The following is a 20,259-nucleotide window of genomic DNA, read 5'->3' as shown; positions in this document are numbered from 1 at the left end:
TACAAGAAGCGGAAGTACAGAACCCTCTCCACACAATCCCTGCTGATGAGCAGCGGTAGAATGTTTGTTTTCTTCCTCCTAATCGCCTGCGTTTCCTTCCACCACAGCGCCGCCCGGAGAACTGTCACTATGGCGTCCTCTGTTGAACTGTTCGCCCTGTATACAAACTGGTGTAAAGATGGTGGGAATAATGAAAATACCAACTTTTTAAAGCACTTCATCACCACAACTGAAAGTGATCTGGGAGTTTTGGGGAAGGGAACTACGATCATGGACTTCAGGTAGGGTGGGACAGTGGACTGAGACAGGAAATGGTTGAAAATCCTGGTGAGGACTCCAGTCATCTGGTCTGCACAGTCCTTTAGCACCTGTCCAGAGACACCATTAGGTCCTGCAGACTTCCTAGTGTTTACGGTTCACAGGGTATGCTTCACCTCACACTCTTCCACTGTCCACTCTTCTTGGGCCACTGGTGAAAGTGTGGCTGCATCTGGTTGATCCACCTCAAAACGGGCAAAGAAGTGATTCAGCTCCTCTGCCAGCGAGGCATCACCAACAGCATCGCAGACACTGGTCCTGTAGTTGGTGAGATGCTGGACTCCCTGCCACACCTGTCTTCGATTCTTCTCCTGTAACCCAACTTGGCCTCTCTAATCCCTCTCTTTAGGTTGGCTCTGGCTGGACTGTAGAGAGCCCTGTTGCCAGACTTAATGGCAGTGTTCTTCTCCTTCAGGAGCTGCCAGACCTCCCTGTTTATCCAGGGCTTTTGGGTTTAACCCAGATGCGTTTGTCCACAGTGACAATGTTTATGCAGTTCTTAGTAAATGTCTTTTTATTGTGAGATCAGTTTTCATGAGCGGAGCATATGCAGGAACTAAAAGTAAGGACATGTGGTCAGACTGGCTGAGGTGTGGTAGTAGTCTGGCCCAGTAGCCCAGTTTAATGTCCAAGTAGAGCTTGTCTAGTGTGTTCGCTCCCTTAGTAGCACATTTTACATAAGCGGTGGTCTGTGTGGCTGCCTGCTTCCTGCTTAGCCTAGCTAGTGCATCTGCCCTGCAGCCTCGCTTCAACTGAGAACCACTGTGCCGCTGCAACAGTGTGCACTGGCATCTTGGTCAACAATTATTAATTGAAATCTATATATGTATTAAAGAAAGGTTTTTGCCCAGACATATGTGTGTGTGTGTGTGTGTGTATATACATACATATATACATACACACACACACTCACCTAAAGACCTAAAGGATTATTAGGAACACCAAACTAATACGGTGTTTGACCCCCTTTCGCCTTCAGAACTGCCTTAATTCTACGTGGCATTGGTTCAACAAGGTGCTGAATGCATTCTTTAGAAATGTTGGCCCATATTGATAGAATAGCATCTTGCAGTTGATGGAGATTTGTGGGATGCACATCCAGGGCACGAAGCTCCCGTTCCACCACATCCCAAAGATGCTCTATTGGGTTGAGATCTGGTGACTGTGGGGGCCATTTTAGTACAGTGAACTCATTGTCATGTTCAAGAAACCAATTTGAAATGATTCGAGCTTTGTGACATGGTGCATTATCCTGCTGGAAGTAGCCATCAGAGGATGGGTACATGGTGGTCATAAAGGGATGGACATGGTCAGAAACAATGCTCAGGTAGCCCGTGGCATTTAAACGATGCCCAATTGGCACTAAGGGGCCTAAGTGTGCCAAGAAAACATCTCTCACACCATTACACCACCACCAGCCTGCACAGTGGTAACAAGGCATGATGGATCCATGTTCTCATTCTGTTTACGCCAAATTCTGACTCTACCATTTGAATGTCTCAACAGAAATCGAGACTCATCAGACCAAGCAACATTTTTCCAGTCTTCAACTGTCCAATTTTGGTGAGCTCGTGCAAATTGTAGCCTCTTTTTCCTATTTGTAGTGGAGATGAGTGGTACCCGGTGGGGTCTTCTGCTGTTGTAGCCCATCCGTCTCAAGGTTGTGCGTGTTTGTGGCTTCACAAATGCTTTGCTGCATACCTCGGTTGTAACAAGTGGTTATTTCAGTCAAAGTTGCTCTTCTATCAGCTTGAATCAGTCGCCCCATTCTCCTCTGACCTCTAGCATCAACAAGGCATTTTCGCCCACAGGACTGCCGCATACTGGATGTTTTTCCCTTTTCACACCATTCTTTGTAAACCCTAGAAATGATTGTGCGTGAAAATCCCAGTAACTGAGCAGTTAGTGAAATACTCAGACCGGCCCGTCTGGCACCAACAACCATGCCACACTCAAAACTGCTTAAATCACCTTTCTTTCCCATTCTGACATTCAGTTTGGAGTTCAGGAGATTGTCTTGACCAGGACCACGCCCCTAAATGCATTGAAGCAACTGCCATGTATTTGGTTGATTAGATAACTACATTAATAAGAAATTGAAAAGGTGTTCCTAATAATCCTTTAGGTGAGTGGTATGGCTTAATCAGATAAAAAGAAAAACATTTGCTAGATACAATTTCATGCCCTTGTATGTTTTAGTGTCCATAACTTTTTTTACATTCCAATCTTTTAACGATCTTAACTGTCATTCAGATGAAACTTGGCCAATTTAGATTTCACATGAAAAGACATAAACCTAAAAAAAAGTGTATTATCCTAAAATGCCAAAATTAATAAAATACCACAACATAAATTTGACATGGTTACGGACACTACAGATTTTATTTGGGGGAAAAAATTCCCCAAAATTTTGCACAAAATACTTTAATTTAAGCTACAATTTTTACAGGTCATATGCTTTGAGAAGCTTGCATTAATTTTTAGTATCAATACTCATAAAGAAATATGAATCATTTGATAATGATGAATGATTATTGTAAATATGATAAAGTGATTATTTGTTTGCTGCGAGAGAAATGGCCATTTTTTAGGGCGCATTTGAAATAATCTCTCCATACCGGCTGAAGTTAGAAATTTTTAGGGAAGCAAGATTGTTCACTTGCATGTTGCATAAACTTCAGAATTTAAGCTTCTTTGGCCACACACATTTTTTGTATTATATGTATAACATAAAAATATATCAAATCAGCACCAATACTGTGTTTTGGCTGTAAGTATTTTCTAAACCTATACAAGTAATGTGTGTGTTATGTTTATTTAAACGACGTCTGTAAAATGACTCAAGTGTTCCAAGTGAATATATCACTGCGTGTCTCATTCTTATGAGGCAGGCGAATGGAACAAAAACGAATCGACTCCCGAATCGATTCACTGAATCGAAAGAGAGTTAGTGGAATGGTTAGAGGAGAAGGAGGAGTGGACAGAGAGAGGGAGAAAGCTCGACAAAAGGGAGAGAGAGAGAGAGAGAGGGAGAGACAGAGACATAGAGGGGATAACGGGCTCTGTGGGTGTAGGAGGAGAGGACATGTCTCAGATTCGTGAGGATTCAAACCGAGGCTGTAGTTGTGTGTGAGGTAAGATCAGATATCTGGTGATCAGATCATTACACGCGGTTTTGCCCCGACAGTAAAAGTAACCGTTAATTAGAACGCTCTGTAAATATTTACAAAATTACAAACATTTCAAAGTGCGCGTGTAGCGCTGCAGTGAGCAGATCAAAGCGCAGCATGGCTTAGTGTTGTCCTCTGTTACAGTGTAGCGCGCGCGCGTGTGTTTGATGTTTTCTTTGAAATAACGAAAGCATAAATATATTGGGTTAAAATATAGTTCTTTTGAAATTAGTTTTTTTGTTGTTGTTGTTGTAAGTTTTAAAGTCTTTACGAGTAGTAGACTATTGTTTTTGCACATCTTTATCTGCTGCAACTTTGCAAGGAAAGAAGAAAAAAAATATGGATCAGATTACACAATGTCCATATTTTTCCCTTTTGCTCCAGATGTTTGGTGTGTAAATGGGTGTGTGCTTCTTTATTGATGCATTGTGAGGTTCAAATAACCAGAGCTAATAGTTTTAACATTGTTCAAGTTGCATGCCTGGGTCATTAGGTAAAGTTTATTATTATTTTTTTTTTTACTAGTACCACACCTTCATGACTGTTTAAAAAAAAAGCCTCTAGATTGTACTGTGTGTGTGTGTGAGATAGAGAGAGAGAGAAATACTGAAGTCTAAAAACAATCTCACTCTAAAAGATCTGCTTTGTCCTAAGCTGTTTTATCTTACATCTCTCACACACACACACACACACACACACACACACACACACACACACACACACATCCCCATACCTTTGATGAGCAGAGGGAGTTCATCCGGTCAGCTCTAATTCCTGCATCACTAAACAATTTCATCCTGCTGGATCAGCTTGCACTCTCTCTCTCTCTCTCTCTCTCTCTCAGCATGACTGTGGTGTACAATACACCATTTCAAAGGATAAGAAAAAAAAAATAACCGCAAGAATACTCATAACATTTTACTTTTAATCACAATAATATCAGGGATCTTTTCTGTATTATTTTTTTAAAAATAAATCGCATCAGCTCTAGAATCTGAGCTTCATGTGTGTGTGTCTCCGTAGTTGTGATGTTTATAACCCATGGTGAACTCTGTCTTTTTGAGGAACCCGTCACTGTAGTGGCCCTTTTTGTTAGAGGAACTACATGTGTTTAAAAATGACACTAATTCATAAAGCCCAGCTGGTTTTATTGGACTTTGTTGCTTCTGAAAGCCACTTTCGTTCACCATACGTTTGGAGAAGTGAGTTAGTTTGGGGTATTTTTGGTTTGAAGTTCATCTGTTGGTGCTGGTAAAACTGGTTTAGAAATAATTTAGCTTAGGGAAGCTCGTGGTTTTGGAAACCAATATTAGTTATAATTGTTTTAACCAAGGAACTAAGTTGGTTTGATGAACCCATCAGTTTTTCGGAAGCTTGTGGGTTTGGGAAACATGTAACACACTGTATACACCAATGGGTTCCCCAAATCAATACACACCGATCAGCCATAACATCACCAGCCTCATATTGAGTAGGTCCCAATTTTGCAACCAAAAGTTTTTCAGTTTTGGAGTTGCTCTGACCCAGTACTCTAGCCATCACAATTTGGCCCTTGTCAAAGTCGCTCAAACCCTTACACTTGCACATTTTTTTCTGCTTCCAACACACCAACTTCAGGGACAAAATGTTCTCTTGCTGCCTAGAACATCCCACCCGCGTCCAGGCGCTATTGTAATGAGAGATTTAAATGTGCTTCTGTAATCAGTTAATTGTTATAGATCAGTTCTTTCTCAACTGGACGATCACCTAAACCAATACTATAGTGATGACGCAAAATGCACGAGTCAGCATGAACGTGCTGTCGCCAGTCTGAAAAAAGTACAAAGTCTCTTTAAAAGACGTCACATTTGCAATATGCAAAGTTTTTTTTCTAAAGCAAAACCCCATGGGGGAACGTGTGCCAAAAGCTTTAACACAGCATTCCTTATTTGCTGGTTAGGAACAATGCAGCGCGAATAATTTGAGTATGAAAATTTCCGCAAAGTAGATAGCTAACTCTTGTAAGTCAATCCTTGAGGCTCACACTCTGCAGAGCGTAAAAAAGGTTAAAGCATTTTCACGGAAATAATGCAGAGTGCGGCATGGTGGCGTAGTGGTTAGCGCTGTAGCCCTGCACTTACAAGGTGCAGATTTGATTCCCGCCTCAGGGTCTGTGAATTTGCCTTTTTTTCCCTCCGGGTATTCCGGTTTCCTCCCACACTCCAAAGACATGCAGATTAGGCTAATTGCCATTCCTAAATTGTCTGCAATGTGTGTGCGTGCGCCTGAATTCGCACCCCATCCAGGGTCCGTCTTGTGCCCCAGGTCTCTTGGGATAGGCTCCGGGCCTCCTACCCCAAAAACCCTGATTGGAACATTTCCAGAAATAGTGTAACTATACTTACTGTACAAGGCCCAAATTGTGATGTCCAGACAACTGGATACGAGCAACTCCATTTGTTTGATGGGGAACCCCGTCTGTTTGGGGAACCTTGTCAGTTTGGAAAATGTGTAACAAAAAGTTTGTTGAGTTTGGGGAACCCTTCTGTTTAGGGAACCTTGTTGGGTTTGGGGAGCCCTTCTGTTTAGGCAACCTTCTTGGGTTTGGGGAGCCCTTCTGTTTAGGCAACCTTGTTGGTTTGGAAAATGTGTAACAAAGTTTGTTGGATTTGGGAAATCTGTCTGTTTAGGAAACCTTGTTGGTTAAGAACCAATCTATTTTGTAGACTTGTTGGTTTGAAAGTCCATGTCCACAGGCAATTGATAGTTGATTTTATTCAAATTTTCTTGCATTATCCATCATGCTTATTAATAATTCATTTACTGATGTTATGTCAGCTCTAACAATAATAATAGCCATGTGAAATGTGCGTGTTTACATATGGTGGGGATGGTGTAAAGGAGAGAACTGTCATCTATATTTAACAATGATGCCTCTCTCTGTATTTCTCTCTCTCTCAGGTGAGTGTGTGTTGCTGTAGATGAATTAGAGCCCAAGGGTGACAGCTGAGAAAAACTGTGCACGTACCCACTCTGTCACCACATCCCACCACGCGCACACACTCAGAGTTATGGCTAATATATGTCCATATGGGCGGTTCACCCACGCTGTGGTGCGTGGTATTCCTCAGTCCCCCAATGTGGGCGGGGTGGAGGTGGAGGTGGCAAAGTTGCAGCGTCAGTACGGAGTGTTACTGGGGACTCTAAGGCAGAAGGTGGGGCTGCAGGTGCTGGAGATACCTGCCGATACACACACTAACATGAATCTTCCTGAGAGCTGGAGGATAGAGGACATGGCCATCATACAGGGAGACACCGCGCTCCTCACGCAGCCGTTTAGTCAGGAGAGACGCCAGGAGGTGAACTACACACGCACACACATTAATAACTGAATATATTATAACCATAAAGAGTGGATAATGGTTTAGGTTAAAAGTAGTTAAAATCAACAGCAATAGAATGGGAAATTACAATTGAAACACTTAAATGTAAGTCTGTTGATGTACTGTAGTTAAATTTGAGGTTGATCTAAGGATGAAAACTGTGTGTAGACGGAGGCAGTGAGGCGTGTCCTGACTGAGCTGAAACTGACCTTGGTGGAGATGGATGATGATGGAGCCACATTGGAGGGCAGCGATGTGCTCTTTACTGGGAGAGAGTTCTTTGTCGGTCTGTCCAAACACACCAACCAGCGTGGAGCCGAGATCCTAGCCAACACATTCCAGGTATACAAGCATCCCTACACATGAACTACAGTGGTGTGAAAAACTATTTGCCCCCTTCCTGATTTCTTATTCTTTTGCATGTTTGTCACACTTAAATGTTTCTGCCCATCAAAAACCGTTAACTATTAGTCAAAGATAACATAATTAAACACAAAATGCAGTTTTTAAATGAAGGTTTACGTTATTAAGGGAGGAAAAAAAAAACTCCAAATCTACATGGCCCTGTGTGAAAAAGTGATTGCCCCCCTTGTTAAAAAATAACTTAACTGTGGATTATCACACCTGAGTTCAATTTCTGTAGTCACCCCCAGGCCTGATTACTGCCACACCTGTTTCAATCAAGAAATCACTTAAATAGGAGCTACCTGACACAGAGAAGTAGACCAAAAGCTAGACATCATGCCAAGATCCAAAGAAATTCAGGAACAAATGAGAACAAAAGTAATTGAGATCTATCAGTCTGGTAAAGGTTATGAAGCCATTTCTAAAGCTTTGGGACTCCAGCGAACCACAGTGAGAGCCATGATCCACAAATGGCAAAAACATGGAACAGTGGTGAACCTTCTCAGGAGTGGCCGGCCGACCAAAATTACCCCAAGAGCGCAGAGACAACTCATCCGAGAGGCCACAAAAGACCCCAGGACAACATCTAAAGAACTGCAGGCCTCACTTGCCTCAATTAAAGTCAGTGTTCACGACTCCACCATAAGAAAGAGACTGGGTAAAAACGGCCTGCATGGCAGATTTCCAAGGCGCAAACCACTTTTAAGCAAAAAGAACATTAAGGCTCGTCTCAATTTTGTTAAAAAACATCTCAATGATTGCCAAGACTTTTGGGAAAATACCTTGTGGACCGACGAGACAAAAGTTGAACTTTTTGGAAGTTGCGTGTCCCGTTACATCTGGCGTAAAAGTAACGCAGCATTTCAGAAAAAGAACATCATACCAACAGTAAAATATGGTGGTGGTAGTGTGATGGTCTGGGGTTGTTTTGCTGCTTCAGGACCTGGAAGGCTTGCTGTGATAGATGGAACCATGAATTCTACTGTCTACCAAAAAATCCTGAAGGGGAATGTCCGGCCATCTGTTCGTCAACTCAATCTGAAGCGATCTTGGGTGCTGCAGCAGGACAATGACCCAAAACACACCGGCAAATCCACCTCTGAATGGCTGAAGAAAAACAAAATGAAGACTTTGAAGTGGCCTAGTCAAAGTCCTGACCTGAATCCTATTGAGATGTTGTGGCATGACCTTAAAAAGGCGGTTCATGCTAGAAAACCCTCAAATAATACAATACAATACAATACAATACAATTTTTATTTATAGAGCACAATTTAAAAACAACCGAGGTTGACCAAAGTGCTTTACAACACTATTAATAAATACACAGTAAAACAGACACAAATTATAAAACATGATATCACACAAGCTGTAAACACAGGCGAAGTTCCTAAGGCCAAAAACACAGAACAATAGTTCAAGAGATGTTGAACGCCAAGGAAAATAGATAAGTTTTAAGAGTGGACTTAAAAACAGACAAGGTTGGAGCAGTTCTGATGTGAAACGGGAGATCGTTCCATAACTTTGGACCAACAACAGAAAAGGCACGGTCACCTCTGGTTTTTAGTCTTGTCCTAGGCACTTGCAACAAATTAAAATTAGTAGATCTGAGTGATCTTGGTGGAATGTAAGGCTGTAACAAATCAGTTAAGTACTGTGGGGCCAGACTATGTAAAGATTTAAAAATAAACATTAGGATTTTGTAATCAATTCTATATTTAACTGGCAGCCAATGAAGTGAAATTAAAACCGGCGTAATATTCTCGTATTTGCACTTTCCTGTGAGAAGCCGGGCTGCTGCATTTTGGACTAACTGCAATCGAGAGACACAAGACTGAGAGACGCCGACATATAAAGAGTTGCAGTAGTCAAGCTGAGATGTTACAAATGCATGCATAGCTATTTCAAGCTTCTTTAGAGATAGAAATGGCTTTACTTTTGAAAGAAGACGAATATGGTAAAAACAAGACTTAACCACTGTACTTATCTGCTTATCAAATTTGAGGTTACTGTCAAACAAAACACCCAGATTTCTGACACATGAGGTACTGTACGGTGATAGAGATGTACTTTTAAAATCATATACGCATTGATCAGTGGGACCAAACACTATGAATTCAGTTTTACTCTCATTGAGGCTCAAAAAGTTTGTTGCCAGCCAAAGTTTTAGCTCCCCCAAACAATCCAGAATAGGCTTAAAGGCATCCTTATTTCCACGCTTTAAAGGAATATAAATCTGAGTGTCATCTGCATACAGATGGAAAGAGACCCCATATTTACTAAAGACCCTAATGGGAGCAGATAAAGAGAGAACAACGCTGGACCCAGAATCGATCCCTAAGGTACACCAGATCTTAACTGTATCTCAGAAGAGGAATGGTGCCCAATATTGACCACAAACCTCCTATCAGAAAGATATGACCTAAACCATTGTAATACTATGCCCCGTAAACCAACGCACGTTTCAAGACGTGAAATTAGAACGTTATGATTGACCAGATCAAAGGCAGAGCTGAGGTCTAGCAAAACCAAAGCCGTAAACTGGCCAGAGTCCGTAGTCAACAAGACATCATTTAAAACTCGTAAGAGGGCTGACTCCGTGCTATGGCAAGATTTAAAACCAGACTGAAACTTTTTGCAAATAGAATTATAAGATAAATGTGACTCAAGTTGGTTTAAAACAACTTTCTCAAGGATTTTAGATTAAAAAGGCAGATTTGAAATGGGACGGAAATTAGACAGCAGTGTGGAATCGAGATTTGTTTTTTTAAGATGAGGTCTCACTGTAGCAAGTTTAAAATCATGGGGAACAGTACCAGTTTGGAGACACTTGTTAATAACAGACAGCAGATCAGGGCCAACAGTGTCAATAATCTGCCTGAGAAAGCGTGGTGGAATAACATCCTGGGGACACATTGTGAATTTCAAACTAGACATAGTCCTAATCAAGGTGTTCAGGTTCACAGACTCAAATCCAGACCAAATAGAACCAGAATATGGAGCATCAACCAATTTGTATGAAGACATTGACAATGTAGCTGTTATTTCAGAGATCTTATCATTAAAATAAACAGCAAAATTCTCACATAGAGTGACAGATACCTCAGGAAAAAGATTAACTTTTGGATGAAGTGCAGTCTCAATAGTAGAAAATAAAATATTTGGCTTATAGCTGTTTTGTGTTATTAACTCTGAAAAATATTTACACTTTGCTGCCTTAGCAGCTCGCTGAAAGGCAGAAAGAGAGTCCCGTAGGATTTCATATGAAACTTGTAATTAAATTAATAAAGCTAAATTACAACAATTCTGCAAAGATGAGTGGGCCAAAATTCCTCCAGAGGGCTGTAAAAGACTCGTTGCAAGTTATCGCAAACGCTTGATTGCAGTTATTGCTGCTAAGGGTGGCCCAAGTAGTTATTAGGTTCAGGGAGCGATTACTTTATTTACACAGGGCCATGTAGGTTTGGATTTTTTCTCTCCCTAAATAATAAAAACCATCATTTAAAAACTGCATTTTGTGTTTACTTGTTATCTTTGACTAATAGTTAAATGTGTTTGATGATCAGAAACATTTTGTGTGACAAACATGCAAAAGAATAAAAAATCAGGAAGGGGGCAAATAGTTTTTCACACCAATGTATGCTCACTAACTCCTTCTGAACACTCACTAGTGTTGGACCTTTACTTGATTATTTATTTCACAAACCTACAGTCTGGTGATTTGTTTCTAAAACCAATATAATCCATCTTCTATAAAGACAAAAGCTATAGAAAACCGTACTAACTGTCTATATATCTGTCCAGATTCACTGATTAGTGGTGGTATTGGTTAAGTATGCAGGTAAGCTTCGCTAGAGTACTAAATAATGAAAATAATGAATACAGTTACACCATAAAAGTGGTTAATTTGGTTAGATCAGAAAACTGAGATAATTCAATAACTCTATACAGTTATTTAGAGCAACTTATATTTTTCCTTTCTTTTTTTTATCTTATTTAACATCTAAGCAGTTGAAAGTTAAGAGCTTTGCTCAAGGGCCCTACAGTGGCAACTTGGTTCTGGGGTTTGAGCCTGAGACATTCCAACCTAACTAGTCAGATTGTCATACCCCTGGATAGTTTATTTGCTGTTTTACGATCTGCATGTGTGTTGGTAACGCAGTTTGCGAGTGTTCCGCAAGATGAGCAAAGATTTTTAATAAATTTTGAAGTCTTGGTTTACGAGTACCGAGTATCATGTAGCACGCATGCACTTCTTGTTTTGACGCAGAGCGTCACGTGATCACAACTGAGCCAACTTTTTCTCTCTCTTGCGCTGCTAGGCCTAAGTGCGCGTCTCTCAGTGGTATAATCAACATCTGTGTGCACGTGTACTGTTTACTATAACACTGTGACCGTGTGTGTGTGTAAAACATATTTTATTTTGTGTGTATGTGGGTGTGTACAGCGCATGTGTTAAGGAAAAGCAAGTCTCATTAGAGAGGTTAAAGATCCATTTTCCTTCTTTGTGTCTGTGTGCATGCGCGTCATTGGACACCGTGCCCCACAAACACACACACACTCTTTCTCTCTGTTCTACACAGAAACACTGCTCTGTCACAATTTTTTTTCAATGTAAAGTGCAGGGCTGTGGCCTTTTTTTTCTTTTGCGGGGGGCTGTGAAACGAATAATTTGAGTTTTCATTATTTCTTATGGGAAGATTCGATTTGGTTTACGAGTGTCTTAAAATACGAGCCGGCTTTAGGGTCAAATTATGCTCGTAATCCAAGGTTTCATTGTATCTCTATTATGTACACCATGATGTGGTATGTACCAAAGTTTACAGTCTTCACTAAGGAGTAGGTGTTGCTTTTCACCTTTTCACCTAAATCATGGTTGTCTTGATGAAGAATCAGTTCTTTAAAATTAGCTACTGCTAAGTACTGCTGTGATTAAGGGTTACCAAGTGGCGTTTCTTATGAGTTCACATCGGGTGTGTAATCTGATTTGTTTAAGTTTCGGCCAGTACAAAAATCAAAAAGGTAAAAAAAAAAAAAAAAAGCAAGAATTTTTTTTTCGTGCGTGTTTTCATTCAGTCTAGATCTGAACGTTTGTTCATGACAAAATAAGCTAATTTTTCCAAAATAGGTCTTTTTGGAGACTTTTTCTTTGCCTCAGGCTAAACCTGTCAGAAAGTGCAGAATGTGCCTTTTATCCTTCTCAGAAGTGTATATACTCTATAGTACTGTGCAAAAGTTTTATGCAAATGCTGTAGAGCAAGTATGCCTTCCACAAAAAAAAAAAAAAAAAAACTCTAAAGCCAGTGTTTGGTGTGAAGACACTTTGAGGACCCTTTAGTCTCTGGAGTGCTATAAAGAAAATTAGCTGCTATGTTTTACTAAGCACCCTGCAGAACCACACATGGATCTTCTGAGGACTTGTTGACTGTTGCCCCATCTATAACAGAGGTTGTACTAAAAGAAAACACAGGGTGCCTAAGACTTTTGCACAGCACTGCATATGTCTGGCTGGTGAGTGGATCGTATCAGTGAATCTGATTCCTGCATGATCGGTCGACGTCTGTCTGCAATGGCTTCTCGTAGTATTCATTCATATCATTAGTGAAACTGGCAGGACAGGACAGTGTGTTCAGGCTTTTTGTTTGTGGCCACTGAAGCAGCTTTTTTTTTTTTTTTTTTTTTTTTATGGATTAAGTTTTTCTTGCATTAATTTTATTTTCAGTTCCTGTGTCTAATCTGAGGTCTCATCCTTTCCGCGGGGGAAAATAATTTTTGTTTTGTGTTTGCTACTTCTGCTCTCTCTCTCCCTTTCTCTCTCCTTCTCTCTTCCGCTTTTATACGTGCTGGAGAGGACACAAGGTTGATTTGCTCCTGGAGTTATTTGACGAGGCCCGTGTGGCTATTGAACTCTTCGAATGAGCAACTGAAACTGTCCTCTGGGTGACCTTTATATCCATTTTATATCCAGATAACACTGCTAACACGGCGGGGGAGTGGTTGTTAACTTTTAACACCAGTCTTTCCAGGTTTATTTGCAGCTCTCCAAACACTCGTATTTCTTTCACGTTCTCTTACTCTGGCTCTTGTGACTGCAGCGCATCCATGCACGTCGAGTTTCACTCACTACTGATGCTCACTCATCACATCCTGTCTTATAACCCTCACTTGTACAAGAGTTTGTTCCAGTTTGATTGGATGAGAGGTGCTCCACGAGTGGTGATAATAGACAAGGACGTTTAGCAATATGTATTACTCAGCTTCAAAGGTGATGTAATACCATTAATTACACTAATTCAGTCCCCCAGCAACCGTCTAATCGTCTCTGAACCGTCTGTGTTCTTTTATTCACAGCTAAAAAACTACCTAGCGTCTAAAACAATCCTGAAACCCATCTCTCTCTAACCCCCTGATCGAGGGCAGTACTTGGTGTGTGGAACAAGGAATTGTACACCCTACATAGTGCACTAGCTTTCCATTTAAGGCTATTTGGGATTTAAACCCAGAAACTGGAAGTCAATGGAGCTGATATTCCAAATGAAAATATAAAGTAATTCTCGTTTCTCAGGACTGCCCACCATCTCCATGGTTTATTCTCCTCACCTCTTGTCTAAAACTGTCAATCGCAGTTAATTAGTTCGGACAAATGCGGAAGGATATGTGTTGGTGCATCCAAAATAACTGCTTAAATAAGGAAACAAAGCAAAATCGGCTGATAATAAAAAGGGTTTGTGGAACTGTTGTAAAAAAAAAGCAATATCACACTTAAGGGTCGTGCTGTTGTGCTGAATATCAGCACGGCTCTGATGTGCTTATAGACAGTGGTTTTTGGCATAACAGCAATTATTTTATTATTATTCATTCCAGTGGACCTTTTATTGTTTTATTTTGATGAATTTTATCATTATTTTCTGTTTTTAAAGTCTGTTTCTATGTCTGCAACTATTTCAGGATTATACAGCATTTCAGGTTAATCATGTTGTGTTAAATGTGCTTTAAAAAATTACTTGACTTGACCTGGTTCCAGTCCAGAGTGGAGTCACCAACCTGGACAGTTCTCCGGGGGATGACCAAGTAGACCCAACATACCTTGTCGTTCCGTTCGGTTTTCTATTGCACATTTATGTTTAAACGTACTTCCTTAAATTTCAAGTGATGATCCAAAATAAATGTAGCCAGTGCACAAAAACATCATACATGAAGATAAAGCGAGCAGTTCAACATTGCATAGCGAAGGTGCCGTGACTGATTAACACACGAGGTGTTAGTGCCCTTTATGTTCTGTTGGGTATCCAGGGAATATCCATCAATAGAGTAGTCCATGTAGATTAAATTAAGAAATCTAACATTAATCAAAGGATGTTAGAAATCAAATGAGTCCAACGCACGGAATAACAACCTCTGGTACACGAACTACACTCGCCAGCATCTTCAGAGACCTCCGTTTCAATGTTTTGTGTGTGTTTATAGGATTTTGCCGTGTCCACGGTACCTGTACCTGCTGGTACTCAATTGAAGAACGTCTGCTCGATGGGCGGTCCTGAGACCATCATCTTCAGTAATAGTGAGAGAGCGCGGCGAACGCTAAAGGTGGGAACTCCTGGGTTTGAGCTGTTTTTGTTTTTTTATTAGTGTTTAATAGGTGATGGAATAAGATGATGTAATAATGTACATCATGTTCTATTAGAGCAGACCCTGACCCTGGTGTCCATTTACATGCTTGTTTAATGATGCTGAGTCTGATGTAATCTGATCCCTGACTCCGCCCCTTGTCCTATGTTATAACCTCATTATCTTTAAAAGCAGGCTGTCTGATTCCTGTTTAAAGTATGTCACCGTATCAGATTACATCTTCACATGTTCTCCTCGGGTGTCGTCACTCAGGCGAGACACGGTTCATGTCTGTGGTTAACAAACCTGAAGTCTGTAAATGTCCATGAATGAATAGTTTCATTACAAATCCTTGAGTCTGTGCTTCAGACAGCAATGGAAAGTTGCATAACTTCAATTCTCATGATCTTGTAAATCCAAAATCTTTTACCTTATACATTAAAACTATATGAGACAGAGCGTAGGGGGTAGATTGTTAATTACTCTATTTAAGATGCAAACTTTTTTCATTTTAATATGGAAAAGTCATAATTAGTCATGTGACCGGATCATTATAAGGGTTGAGTCAGAAACACATCCGACACAAAGCTGAAAAGAAAGAGACGCAAGCAGAAAGGAACAGACGAGACGACACTTTTGCGGTCTGAACGATTATAATAATAATCCGCGGTCTGAACGATTGACATCAGGGGATTTTTTTTTTGTATGCGTTTGCGTAAATTTATCTTCAGCAGTCCTCTCAGTTTCCTGCAAATGCAGCAAGTTCCTTTCAAGTTCACATTCCTTTTATATTTTTGTGCTATATTTAGCATTTTATGCATCTTACTTCATTTATAGATAAAATCTTAGATGGTCAAAAATTTGATAAAATATCCCAGATGCATCTTTAATCTGCTCATTTTAGTCACGATTCTGAGATCAACTGTGCCCCCTCCTGGCTGTACTGAAAGACCGCAGTTCTCTGGTGTGTAGAGTTCACTCTAGTATAAGAAGTACAGCAGTTCCTCGGCATACAAATTTAAACCGTTTCGGAGGTGAGTTCATATGGTAAAATTTTGTATTGTAAAACATATTTTCCCATAGGAGATAGTGTAAATGCAAATAATTCGTTCCAGCCATCCACAAATATTACCAATCTCACTAATTCCCAAAGCTATAATCATATTTTTTTCATATAAAAACAATGAAAACAGGTAGAAAAGGCATGTAAATGAAGTACATGGTTATAAAACAGACATTTAATCTCACTTAACCTTAATTTATGATTTCTCTTGGCACCGACTGCTTTAAAAACCAAACTGAAAGTTCGTCTTGCTACCGTCCTTGATAACACCATTGGTCGCAAGAAAGTTAAATCTTCACTAAATTTTGCAAAATACCAACAAAAAAAAAAAGTAAACTAGCTTTGATTGGCTTTCCACTGATGCAAACAAAAACGCTTAACATTCCGAAATTTCTTGCAAAATTTCAGTTCTTAAGGTATTGGCATCTAGTGTTAACTTCCCTAATCACAAACCAACAGGAATTTAACTGGCAGATGCTTTATATAAATTGATGAAAATGTGTTTGTGTGCTATGTAAGGAAGGAGTCTCCAGTGTCAAAGTCGTCTTTAAGATTTCTCAGAAACATGACAGGCAGGGAGGCAGGAGAGGAAACGACTGTTTTATATCTGAGAGCTTAAACAGTTGTTTCACAACATTAACTGTAGCAATAATAAAGGGATCAGAAGTAAACAAAAAAACAAAAATAATAAAGGAATTGTTGTCCAACTGCTGTCATAACAATTTAAAAGTGTGTGTGTGTGTGTGTGTGTGTGTGTGTGTTTAGGTGATGGAGCAGTTGACTGATCATCATTACGACGTGTTGTGCGTACCGGAGGACGCTGCTGCTAACTGCGTGTATGTGCGCGGTGCAGGTCAGGTGGACTATCTGCTCCATCCCACACAGGACGAGTGTCCCGACAGTGTGTCTGTGAGTTTCACCACGCTTACCTGCACCACTTAACACTTCACCTTATTCAGGTGCAGTCTTTTCTCTCCCTCTCTCTTCTGTACAAACCGTGACGTTTATGTGTGTGTGTGTGTATGTATATATATATATATATATATATATGTTCTGCTTTTTTACGATCCTACAATCCTCTTCAGTGTAGATAGTTCTCAGTGCTGAGACGTTGCTGAGTCTAGACCTGAGCAACTGATTAACCCCAGATCATAACACTGTCTCCAGAGGCTTGTACAGTGGAAACTATGCATGATGGAAGCATCGCTTCATTGTCCTTCGCTTCTTACCCTGACACACCCATCACCCTGGAATAGACTCAATCTGGACTCATCAGGTCACATGACCTTTATCCTTTCGATTTTTGCATCAAAGTCCAATTTTTATGCTTGCTAGCAATCTGAAGTCTTTTTCTGATGAGTGAAGTGGTTTTCTTATGAACACACATATTCCCAATCCCGTGCGTTCTGATCACATCATGTGTGTGTGTGTGTCTATTAAACACAGCTCTGATGATACTTGATTTTGTACCTTGAAACATTTAAGTGATCTTTTATTCATTCTTTTTTTTTTTCTAACCCTGTTTCCATATTTCCTTCCACTTTTTAATAATGTTTTAAAGGCTTCTTAACTCTATTCCAGTCATTTTAAATACCCTTAGTTGTTGTCTTTGCTTGATGCAGCCCAATAATTTAACCCATCTGAAATGGTGACTTGTGTTAGGCGGTGTATTTGTACACCTCTGGTACATAATAATAATCTTCTTATTATTATTATTATTATTATTATGTAAATATTCTTCCAGTGATGACGAACACACTGCATGTGTGTAAATGTCTCTGCAGTAATTCCCGTTTAGAGCATTCACCAAATAAATAATATAAATTATATAAATATAAATAATCAAACCCTGCAATTAATACTCAAATAATGGTGTCATTTTCTCTTTTTCCTTCAGGCCTTCCAGAAGTTTCCAGGCTATACCCTGCTCCCTACAGCGTGCAGTGAGGCGTGTAAACTCGGGGGGGCGCTCTCCTCATTCTGTCTGCTCATCAACAGGAAACTCCCTTATTAACATGAACGATATCTTTACATCTGGAGCATCTGTATTATCTGCTGCTCCATCATACATCTGCGAGCCTTCACACACACACACACACAGACACACGTACACATGAAGCTTATTGACTCTGTATACATTTTTTAATATATGAAACAGTATTACTGTATGTACATTAACTAATAAATAAATGAATATTTTCAGTCCATCATTAGCACCTTGTGATGGTTTAGACTCTTGATCACGGTGGTTCCTCTTGTTAACATGATCCCTCGAGATCCGCTTTAGCTTAACACTGCTATGCTAGCTAGCTCATCTAGATCATGTCTGTAAGGTTTTGCTTCTTATAAAAAAGTGTTTGTTTACTTTACATGCAGTTACAGTCAACGCAACACCAGCAAGACAAAAACTAAGCAAGACAAGTGTTGTTTAAAAGCAGGATAAGGGATGCCACGAGGGATTAAACCCCTGCTATGTTGATGCAGCGCACATTTTACTTTAGTATCTGTATTTTTTAACACTTCACTGTGGATCTGCATCATGTTTAACTTTCATGTTAGGAATGAAGCCCACTAGCATGTAGAAGTATCTAAGGCTACTAACTAGTTAACAAACCAGATGGTTTTATTTGATGTAAAGCTGAAAGAAAATGTGCAGTATAATACATCCTTATGTGTATGATCTACTTTAAAACAGTACATCCTAACATTATAGGAAAATGAAACAACTGAAAAAAATCTTGTTTTATTTTGAGACAACTGGTGACATTTCCAGCAGGCTATAGCATAATACAGCCTCCCTGTCTTAAAAAGACCTTAAATTATCTTTAGGAAAATTATGAACTTGATTATACTGACCTGAAATACACATATTAAAGCATTACTGTATATTTGTGTAGTCTGTTCAAAATTCCAGATTTGATCGAAAAAATCTGGATTTTTTTACAGATGTTAACAAGAACACCATACTTAATCCAGTGTAACTAAAAATCTAAAGTATCATAATTATTTTACATTTATATTCTGGTTTAAACTTTTTAGCGATGCAATGTGTTTGAAAGATATGTGCAAAACCTTTTAAAAAGTAAAACCTTTCTTGAATAAAACGATGAGCTCTACAAGCTTCACTAATAACCACTAAGTTTACGTCCGCTTTGCAGTCATAGATTTAATAGAGAATCTTTAAATCTCTGAAAATCCTGGACTCTTGAATCATGTTTTGATGTACTTTGATGGATAAGCTGTTTCAATGTTTTTATTTAAGGAATAAAACAGTGTGTGTGTGTGTGTGAAAGACACCTTTATGGGAAAATAATCAATAGTTAACAGTTTGGTTAATTTCCAAATAACCATAAAAAAATTGGTTACTGCACAGGAAATATACAACAATTACAGGTTTTGATTACTTTAAAGAGGAAACATCATATATGTTATCCATTTATAGTTAATGTTTACGTCATAGAACATCCACGAGACCAGGGGCGTATCCAAAGGTAACTTAAACATATACACATTTGGACACGCCCCCGGCGAAGAGGGCGTGTCCAAATTAAGCCTCGCTTCAAGGCGTTTTGGCGCCAAGAGAGTCATGTGACCAACGACCAACCAAGTCTCGTGTTCGCCGGAATCACGTGACTGATCCATTAGGCGCTTCCCTTGGTTTGAGGCTCGTGCACGCGGAGCTCGTGAATCATTCTATTGGAGATTTATTTATAAATCATGATTCAGGAAAACAACTTTTTTTCATTAAGCATTTTACGATAAACTTTACATTTACTTCCTATCTCGTACATGAAGATGAATGCACACAAACTTGACTTCAATCTATCTTACAAGCTCTAGAGATGTAGTATCTTTGTTTGACTCTTTTTTCCCCCTTTTCCTCCTCTTTGTGTGTTTTGTTCATTAATTTGTATATTGAATCCTAAAACACTGACTGGCGAAAATTAATATTTTTTATTATTGGTTTGTTAGTTGTATTTATGATGTCTGTAATTAAAAAAAGATAGGTAAATATTTCCTATTTGTTCCCCACTTTTCTGTTTAAGTTCTTTCCAAAGGTTCACAGATGGTGATTAAACACACAAACGACTGTAAATGATGATTGCAACATCGCTTTACACCTGCATGGCCTTAGGAAAATGTGCGCTTGCGATGTGACGATCTATTTGCTATACACCATTTCTCCACTAGATGGCAGTGAGCTCTTCATAAAACACTTGAGTTTTATATTTATAGCTGCTATAAGATGAAAGAGTTGAGAACTAGAACTGAATGTTAAGCAGCAGCCATTCTGAAACAAGACCAAGATAAATGAACTTTAAACTAAATAAATTA

General features: G+C 39.5%; 1 protein-coding gene across 1 annotated transcript; it reads left to right on the top strand.

Moving 5' to 3' along the window:
• Positions 1-3,305: 3,305 nt before the first annotated feature.
• Positions 3,306-18,129, top strand: ddah2 (dimethylarginine dimethylaminohydrolase 2). Its single transcript, XM_053487476.1, has 6 exons — positions 3,306-3,452; positions 6,429-6,826; positions 7,019-7,192; positions 14,721-14,840; positions 16,690-16,833; positions 17,822-18,129. The coding sequence occupies exons 2-6, from the start codon at positions 6,539-6,541 to the stop codon at positions 17,936-17,938; spliced, it is 843 nt and encodes a 280-aa protein (XP_053343451.1). The 5' UTR covers positions 3,306-3,452; positions 6,429-6,538; the 3' UTR covers positions 17,939-18,129.
• Positions 18,130-20,259: the final 2,130 nt, after the last annotated feature.

Source organism: Clarias gariepinus, chromosome 2, assembly GCF_024256425.1.
Source record: "Clarias gariepinus isolate MV-2021 ecotype Netherlands chromosome 2, CGAR_prim_01v2, whole genome shotgun sequence".
Taxonomy (NCBI): Eukaryota; Metazoa; Chordata; class Actinopteri; order Siluriformes; family Clariidae; genus Clarias; species Clarias gariepinus.
This window is presented reverse-complemented; position numbering and strand designations above follow the sequence as displayed.

Coding starts and splice junctions, on each gene's coding strand:
- ddah2 (XM_053487476.1), top strand. CDS start 6,539: ATGGCTAATATATGTCCATATGGGCGGTTCACCCACGCTGTGGTGCGT. Junction 6,827..7,018: donor GTCAGGAGAGACGCCAGGAG/GTGAACTACACA, acceptor AACTGTGTGTAG/ACGGAGGCAGTGAGGCGTGT. Junction 16,834..17,821: donor AGTGTCCCGACAGTGTGTCT/GTGAGTTTCACC, acceptor TTTTTCCTTCAG/GCCTTCCAGAAGTTTCCAGG.